At 34.1% G+C, this 9,753-nt stretch overlaps 1 protein-coding gene across 1 annotated transcript in view; it reads right to left on the bottom strand.

The window, feature by feature from the left end:
• Window positions 1–9,753, bottom strand: part of BRD10 (bromodomain containing 10) — a 137,358-nt gene that overhangs the window by 109,452 nt on the left and 18,153 nt on the right. Inside the window, exon 2 of the mRNA XM_040460872.1 lies at window positions 6,829–7,029. Within this exon, the coding sequence (XP_040316806.1) occupies window positions 6,829–7,029 (201 nt within the window). The remainder of the gene's footprint in view (window positions 1–6,828; window positions 7,030–9,753) is intronic.

The following is a 9,753-nucleotide window of genomic DNA, read 5'->3' on the forward strand; positions in this document are numbered from 1 at the left end:
TTCCCAAGGGAATTCTACCAGTCATTTAAAGAAGAGTTCATACATAGTCTTCTCAAACTGTCCCCAAAAAAGTAAATGGAAGGAAATCTTCCAAACTTAATCTATGAAGCCAGCATTACCTTGATTCCAAAACCAGCTAAAGATCCCTCTAAAAAGGACAATTACACACTAATATCCCTGATGAACCTAGATGCAAAAAATTCTCAACAAGATACAAGCAAAGAGAATTCAACATTACATTAAAAAAAGTATTCACTATGATCAAATGGGATTTACTCCTGGGCCGCAGGGCTGGTTCAATATTTGCAAAACAATCATAGTGATACACCACATTAATAAAAGAAAGGATTAGGGGCACCTAGGTGGCTCAGTTGGTTGAGCATCCAACCTCAGCTCAGGTCATGATCTCACGGTCCGTGGGTTCGAGCCCCACGTTGGGCTCTGTGCTGACAGCTTGAAGCCTGAAGCCCGCTTCAGAATCTATGTCTCCCTCTCTCTCTCTCTGCCTCTCCCACACTCACACTCTCTCAAAAATGAATAAACATTAAAAAAAGAAAGAAAGAAAGGATTAGAACCATATAATTCTCTCAGTAGATGCAGAAAAAACGTTGGACAAAATACAGCATCCATTCTTGATTTAAAAAAAACCTCAACAGGGGCGCCTGGGTGGCTCAGTCGGTTAAGCATCCGACTTTGGCTCAGGTCATGATCTCACAGTCCGTGAGTTTGAGCCCCGCGTCGGGCTCTGTGCTGACAGCTCAGAGCCTGCAGCCTGCTTCGGATTCTGTGTCTCCCTTTTTCTAACCCTCCCCCGTTCATGCTCTCTCTCCGTCTCAAAAATAAATAAACATTAAAAAAAATTAAAAATAAAATTTAAAAAACCTCAACAAAGTACAGATAAATGGAACATACCTCAACATCATAAAGGCCATATGTGTGAAAGATGCACAGCTAATCTCATCCTCAATGTGGAAAAACTGAGAGCCTTTCCCCTACAGTCAGGAACAAGATATGAATGCCCACTCTCACCATTACTACTTAATATAGCACTGAAAGTCTTAGACTCAGCAATCAAATAGCAAAAACAAATAAAAGGCATAGAAATTGCCAAGGAAGAAGTCAAACTTTCACTATTTGCAGATGCTATGATACTCTATGTAGAAAACCCAAAAGACTCCACCAAAAAATTGCTAGAACTAATACATGAATTCAGCAAAGTCGTGGGATATAAAATCAACATGCAGAAATCTTGCATTTCTATATACCAATAGCAAAGCAGCAGAAATCAAGGAACTGGTCCCATTTACAACTGCACCAAAAACAATAAGATACTTAAGAATAAACTTAACTACAGAGGTAAAAGATCTATACTCTTTAAACTATGGAACACTTATGAAAGATATTGAAGAAGACACAAAGAAATGGAAAAACATTCCATGTTCACTGACTGGAAGAAAAAACACTGTTAAAATATCTATACTACCCAAAGCAATCTATATACATTTAATGCAATCCCTATCAAAATACCACCAGCATCCTTCACAGAGCTAGATCAAACAATCCTAAAATTTATATGGAACCAAAAAAGACCCAAATAGCCAAAGCAATCTTGAAAAATAAAAATAAAACTGGAGGCATCAGGATTCTGAATTTCACACTATTTTACAAAGCTGTAGTCACCAAGACAGTATGATACTGGCACAAAAACAAACACATAGATCAGTAGAAGAGAATAGAAAACACAGAAATGGACCCTCAACTATATGGTCAATTCATCTTTGAAAAAGCAGGGGAAAAAAAACAATAGAAAAAAGTCTCTTCAATAAATGGTGCTGGGAAAACTGGATGGTGACATGCAGAAGAATAAAACTGGACCACTTTCTTATACCACACGCAAAAATAAATTCAAAATGAATGAAAGACTCAAATGTTAGACAGGAAACTATCAAAATCCTACAGAAGAACACAGGCAGCAACTTCTCTGACCTTGGCTGGAGCAACTTCTTACCAGACATGTAGCCGAGAGGCCAGGGAAAGAAAAGCAAACATGAACTATTGGGACCTCATCAAGATAAAAAGCTTCTGCACTGCAAAGAAAACAACAAAACTAAAATGCAGCCTACAGAGTGGGAGAAGACATATGCAAATGACATATCCAATAAAGGGTTAGTATCCAAAATCTATAAAGAACTTATCAAACTCAACACCCACAAAACAACCCAATTAAGAAGTGGGCAGAAGACATGAATAGACACTTTTCCAAAGAAGACATCCAGATGGCCAACCGACACATGAAAAAACGTCCAACATCACTCATCATTAGGGAAATACAAATCAAAACAAAAATAAGATAACACTCAACTGTTAGAAGGCTTAAAATTAACAAGACAAGAAACAACATGTGTTGGCAAGGATGCAGAGAAAGGAGAACCCTTTTGCATGGCTGGTGGGAATGCAAACTGGTGCAGCCACTCTGGAGAACGGTATGGAGGTTCCTCAAAAACCTGAAAACAGAACCATCCTATGATCCAGCAATTACACTATTAGGCATTTACCCGAAGGTTACAAAACTACAAATTTGAAGGGGTACATGCACCCCAATGTTTATAAGCAGCATTATCAATAATAAATAACTACCAAGTATGGAAAGAGCCCAAATGTCTATCAACTGATGAATGGATAAAGAAGATGTGGGATATACAGACAATGGAATATTATTCAGACATAAAAAAAGAAAGAAAGAAAGAAAGAAAGAAAGAAAGAAAGAAAGAAAGAAAGAAAGAAATCTTGCCATTTGCAATGACATGGATGGAGCTAGAGAATATTGTGCTAAGTGAAATAAGTCAGTCTGAGAAAGACAAATACCATATCATCTCACTCATATGTGGAATTTAAGAAACAAAACAAATGAACAAAGGGAAAAGAAAGAGACAAATCAAGAAAGAGACTCTTAATTATGGAGAACAGGGGAGCCTGGGTGGCTCAGTTGGTTAAGTGTCCGACTTTGGCTCAGGTCAGGATCTCATGGTTTGTGAGTTCGAGCCCCGCATCAGGCTCTGTGCTGACAGCTTTGTGTCTCCCTCTCTCTCTGCTCCTCCCCCACTCATGCTCTGTCTCCCTCTCTCTCTCAAAAGTAAACATTAAAAAAATAAAAAAAAATTTTTTTTTAATTATGGAGAACAAACTGATGGTTACTAGAAGGGAAGTGCAGTGTAGGATGGGTTAAATAGGTGATGAAGATTAAGGAATGCTGAGCACCTGGTGATGTATGGAATAAATTAAAACTCAAGAAAAAATTACATATAGTTATGTCAGACTTTAAGTACTGATAGGGGAGAAAAAAAAAATGAAGTCAATGTAGATCTTTCTCCTTCAAGATGAAAGGAAAACTAAAAACTGTTTTCACACCAAAAAATTAAAGTTCATTGGCAGACCTACATTATGAGTAATGATAAAGAAAGTTGTTTAGGCAGTAGAAAAATGACACCAGATGGCATCATGGATCAATACAAAGGAAGGCAGATTGTTGGGAAGAGTATATGTATGGATAAATTTAAAATGCGTTTTCCCCCTCATTCTTAAAGTTCTTCAACAAGTAACTGTTTGAAGAACATACAATAATGGAGCATTGGGGTTTACAATACATAGTAGAAGTAAATGACAACAACAGCACAAAGTATGAGAAGAGGTAAATAGTAGTATACTGTAAAGTAGTATAACATTTGAAGTTAAATGGGATAAATAGCCTAGAGAAGCCACTAAAAAAAAAAAAAAAAAAAAAAAATTCAAACAATGATGGCTCAAAAGCCAACAGTGGAGATACATGCAATGTTAAACAGTGTCAGAAATATTATCAGGGATAAAAAGAGATACTCATAGTAATAAGGACACCAACCCATCAAAAAACCCTAAGCATCAAAATCTTTCAGAACTTAGAATACAGACAAAAGGCCCTATACTAAAATCAATTGTGTATCTCTACAAAACTCTATACAAAATATCTATACAAAATCGTGTTTCTGTATAAAAACTAATACATTGAATTTAAAAAATGATTTACAATCTCATTAAAAACATGAAAATATGTATGGATAAAGTTAACCAAATATATGGAAAATGTAAACAATTTAAAATTACAAAATAGCACTGAAAGAAATTTACAATTATCTGGAAACTGACTGATAAATTCCATGCAATCTCAATCAAAATTTCCTCAGGCTGTTTTTTTGTAGGAGTTTACAATATGATATGAATCACATAGAAATAAATGCAAAGATCCTAGAATAACCTAACAATTTTGAAAACAAAAAACAAAGACTCATATTACCAAATTTCAAGGCTTACTATAAAAGCTATAGCAATCAAGTCAATATATTATTAGCCTAAGAACAGACCTATAGATAAGTGAAATAATATAAAGTCCACAAAGACTCACAAATATATGTTCATCTGATTTTCAACTAAAATGCAAATCTAATTTATAATCTAAGAACAGTTTTTTCAACAAATGATACTGGGACAATAGACTATCCATATGGGAAAAATAATAAACATTTATCCTTACTTCAAACCACATATAAAAATTAAGTTAAAAAAAAATTAAGTTCAAATGAATCACAAACCTAACCATAAAATAAAAATTTAGAAATTTCTGGGAAAAAAGGGAGAAAATTCATAATCTTGGGTAAGCTAAGATTTCTTAAGTCCTAAAAAGCACAAAACATCAAAAAAAAAAAAAAAGAACAAACCCAAAGTTAAAATTTTCTTTTTCTTAAAATTAAACACTGAAAATGAAAGGCCATAGACAGAAAATATCTGCAATACATATATATCTGACAAAGTACTTGTATCCATAATATATAAAAGAATTATTAAAATTCAATAATAAAAGGCATGGGAATGACAAGAGCAGTTTCTTCTGGGGACAAAGAGAAAATACAGGGAATCAATTTTATCTACGTTAATTTCTTTAAAAACTGCTAAGTAGTGGGTACATAGGCCTTTATTATAATTTTATTTATTCTTTGCTTCATCTTTAAAATATTTACAACTTAAAAATCAAAAGTTAACACTACACCCAAAGAAAAACTTTAATTCATATTACTCCATGAAACTATCATAGTCACTAAGACATTTAATACATAATTTAATACATTTAATTAATGTATTAAAATATAAAATATAAATATAAAATATAAAAAATATAAAATATAAAAAATAAGACATTTAATACATAAACATAATACATAAACACTAAGACATTTAATACATAAACACATGTAAAATCGGAGGAAGCAAAAAGATTGTTATATTTCTAGTTTTTTACTAGTCATTCCTACTTGAATAATTAAATGTTTCTCTTATCACTTCAAACAACTAACTAAAAAGAATTTACTGATCTTTCCCCATACGATGGACTTAGACTCTTCTGTTTTCTTTGTTCATTCCATCATTTTACAAGTCATAAATCAGCATACTGTTTAGGGGCACAACCTTCAGGGCCAAACTGCCTGGGTTCAAATACTGACTACCACTCAAAAACTGCCTAACCTTGAGCAAGTTAATTAATCTCTCTGTGTCAGGACAAATGTTAAATACATGTAAGATGCCTAGAGCTAAACCTGGCAAATAATCATATTCAATAAATGATTACCATTCTTTTTTCTCCTTCGTAACTGCTCAATCACCATGATTATAACTGTGCCCTGACTTATCTTTGTCTTTTTTTAATCTTTGTTCCCCCTTAGTATCAAGGAAGGTATTAAGTAAGTCTTGTTACTTGTTCCCATAACAATCTGACCTCTCTCTCCCTATTTCTGGTCATCAGTAGTGGAGATCTAGACTACTACAGCTTTTTTCCTACAAGCCTTCCTCTTCATTTTCTCTCCAATCTATTATACTCTATTGTGGGATTAATCTTTATCCCTTTCCATAAAATCCCCTTTCTTATAGCAAGAGTAGTTCTATGAGGTTTTGTAGAAGGAAAAAAAAGCATTTCACAGTGTGTTCTGAATTAATCACTAGAATAAAAAGTATGGTAGAAGAAAGTCTCAAAGTTGAGTTTTAATCATACAGTTATCAAAGCAAGCTAAATTTATTACTATGAAAGTAGCAACAACATATTATAAATTGCTTTTGAGTAAGCATTAGCAGTTCCCTATTATATCAGCAATCATTCCTACCATAGTTTGAGTCTGAGATTTGATTTAGTATAAAAATCACCAGTCTTTTCTGAGTAATCACTCACCTCTCTGGGCCCTTGTCTCTTTGTTATAAATAAAATGTTACATAAATGCCATTAGTCCATGCTCCCAGATCCTAGAAGGTAACACTAATTAAGCACAACATTCTTTCTTGATGAGCCCAGAGTAAGCTGAGTATCCAGAAAATTAATACCAATGGAGAAACTAGCAGAGGTAAACCTATGTGTCATTTTGAACTACATAATCTTTGTAATTTCTTTTAATTTTAAATGTATGTGAAACTATTCTAAGGCTATACAAATCTATATAAAACTCTCTTAATTTAAAATTTGATAATACTTCTATTTCCATTTATAATTCTAGAAATCTAGAAGGCATTCTGAAATCTTTTGTCAAAATTATTTTTTATAGTTTCAAAGTAATTTGGATTAAAATTTAAAATTATATTTTTAAACAAATTTCACTGTGATTATTTCATTATGAATTCATGCACTTGGTGACCATGTATTTTGCATCACTACTAAAATGGGCCCAAATTGGCATGGGCACACAAAAGTTATATAAGCTACTCTTTGAAAAGTAGTTCCTAGAAATTTAAACATGAAACTTTTTTTTTAACATTTACCTTTTTTCTTCTTTTGCTCTCAGCTGTTCTTCCTGTCTCAAAACTTGAACCATTATTGACTCAAAAACTCCACTTGTCAAGCCTGCCAAACTTCGTGGTGTTGACCGACGCCTTGTTGAGGTACATGCAGTTCCCTTCTCATCCTCCAGTCCATAATAGCCTCTAGATGTGACTGCTATCGTTGTCTTTTCTCTCAGGTGCCTTGGAGAAGAATAAGTCAATTCATAAAGTTAAACCTTCTGGGTAAGCAATAAACCCACTTAGCCAGCATCTTAAGAATAATCCCTTTTGCTAATTATATAAAAAGTATATAGTTAAACCTTACTTAACTAACTAAGCTCCAGATTTTTTTTTTCATGTTTATTTTTGAAAGAAAGAGAGAGAGAGAGAGCAAGCACACAGGGGGAGGACAGATAGAGGGAAACAGAGGATCTGAAGTGGGTTCTCTGACAGCAGAAAGCCCAATATGGGGCTGGAACTCAAGAGCCACAAGATCATGACCACAGCCAAAGTCAGATGCTTAACTGACTGAGCCACCCAGGTGCCCCTATGCTCCAGATTTTTATTCACCCTACGTTAATTTCTAGTTTTCCTTACCCATATCATAAAATCAGTCTGAGTGATAGTCCCTTCCCTACATTTAAGAAATATATAAATCTTGGGTCGCCTGGGTGGCTCAGTTGGTTAGGTGTCCGACTTCAGCTCAGGTCATGATCTCGTGGTCAGCAGGCTCGAGCCCCACGTTGGGCTCTGTGCTGGCAGCTCAGAGCCTGGAGCCTGCTTCAGATTCTGTGTCTCCCTCTCTCTCTGCCCCTCCCCCACTTATGCTCTGTCTCCCTCTCTCAAAAATAAACATTAAAAAAATTAAAAAAAAGAAATATATAAATCTTTAGCACTAAAATTAAGCATTAAAACACTATCTCTTTAATGGAAAAAAAGTTTATTGTTTGCAAAATTAAATGCAGCTCATCTTTACCTTTCTTCATGTATTTCATACTACTTATCAATGGTATAGGAGAATAAACGATACTACAAAAACATTTTGAGGGAGTAAATTCATGGTACATAAACACTTTGAAGAAATTCTAAACAAATGAAGTATTACAACATATAAGTGCAAATTCAGAAAACTGACTAACCTATAATAAGAATCTAGGAATTAAGATTACCTCTTCAATGTCACCACAAATGTCTCTCTACTCTATAATGTTCTATTAATATTAGACTACGACTTGAAAATACTGCTGAAAAAGTTTCTCAGGAGTTTAATTATCCATATATCCCCTTAATGAATTTGAAATAACTGATTAAAATAATGTATAATGGAAGGGATGCCTGGGTAGCTCAGTCGTTTAAGCATTCAACTCATGATTTTGGCTCAGGCCATGATCTCACGATTGTGAGATCAAGCCCCACAACAGGCTCTGCGCTGAGTGTGCAGTATGCCTGGAGTCTCTCTGTCTCTCTCTCTCTCTCTCTCTCTCTCTCTCTGCTCTTTTCCTGCTGGTGAGCACACGCATACTCATTCTCTCTCCCTCAAAATAAGTAAATAAACATAAAAAAAATTTACACTGGCGAAAAAAACATTAATCCTATCAAGTTTTAAAGTTTAAATTAAAACCTGACTTCTGAACTTTTATCTATAAAAGGGAGAATTACAAAAAGCATCAGGGAAAATACCTACTCTTCTACCTTGCAAAATATTCCAGAGCCTCTGAAGGTTTTGTACATGGTGTTGTTTCTACAATGGCAAAATCAAGTCAATACCCCAGGTAAGCATTCAATATGCTCGATTAGAATCTATGTAAATTAAAAGTTGACCCTGTAATCAAATTTTCCTGCTTTCCTACAAGCTTTTCTTAAAATAGGGTAAGGTTCAACAAAACAAACCTTAATGGCATGAAATACAATCAAATGCCTGTCCATCTTGGACTTTGTTCACAGTGGTTTATTACTTTAAATTAGAAGAACTTTTATAACAATTTTAGTCTCAGGCCATCTAGATCCCATGAATGGTACAACTACAAGGTTCTATTGAACTATGGCACTGTTATGTATTTTCTTTGTTATAGGGGATAATAATGTAACTGATTTAGCTTTAAGTAGGTCATGAACTTTTAAATTAGTTTTCAACTAATCCTGAAGAATTTGGGCTAATGTAGTCACACTGTTTCAGGCTGTGATTATTTTATGCACAATAGCGTAGATCTGTATGATGGCTAATTGGGCTGGGAATAAGGAATGTGGACCAAAAGTTAATAAACTGGTGATAAAAGTAATTTTAATTACTTCCTCATCAATACTAATGAAAGAGAACATTAATGCACTGAAACATGAGTTCTCAGAGGTCACAGTATATGCAGAGCACTGGGAGTAAGGAGAGTTGAGGGAAATAGTAAGACACACAGCTAAATTGTTATGTAAACAAGTCAGCAACCAAATTTTACCCTTTAACTTCAAGTAGAGAAGTCCTACAAGTAGAAGAGATGAAGTTATATAAACTACTTTTTAAACAGTATTTTTTCAGAAATTATCCTTTAGAGAAATATTCAAAGAGAAATTAATATCCTTTACTACTCATCAGAAATAAAAATGGATATGCTTTGATAGTTATCATTCATAATTAAAATACAAGAAAGAAAACTATAATGTACCTTTCATATCAACATGTAAAGATTAAAAAGACATATTCCTCAGTGTTGGGGAGAATGTAAGAAAAGAATAATTCTATACAATATTGGATGTGTAAAATGGGCACACCATTTTTATAAGTCAATTTGGTAAGAATCATTAAAATTTAATGTGCACATATCCTTTGACCCTTCATGCTCCTAGAAATTTACCCTACAGGCGTATCTCCACAACTGTGAGCAATAATACACACACACACACACACACACACACACACACACACACACACACACA

Source organism: Herpailurus yagouaroundi, unplaced genomic scaffold (genome assembly GCF_014898765.1).
Source record: "Herpailurus yagouaroundi ecotype Mexico unplaced genomic scaffold, PumYag 252, whole genome shotgun sequence".
In the NCBI taxonomy this organism is placed as follows: domain Eukaryota; kingdom Metazoa; phylum Chordata; class Mammalia; order Carnivora; family Felidae; genus Herpailurus; species Herpailurus yagouaroundi.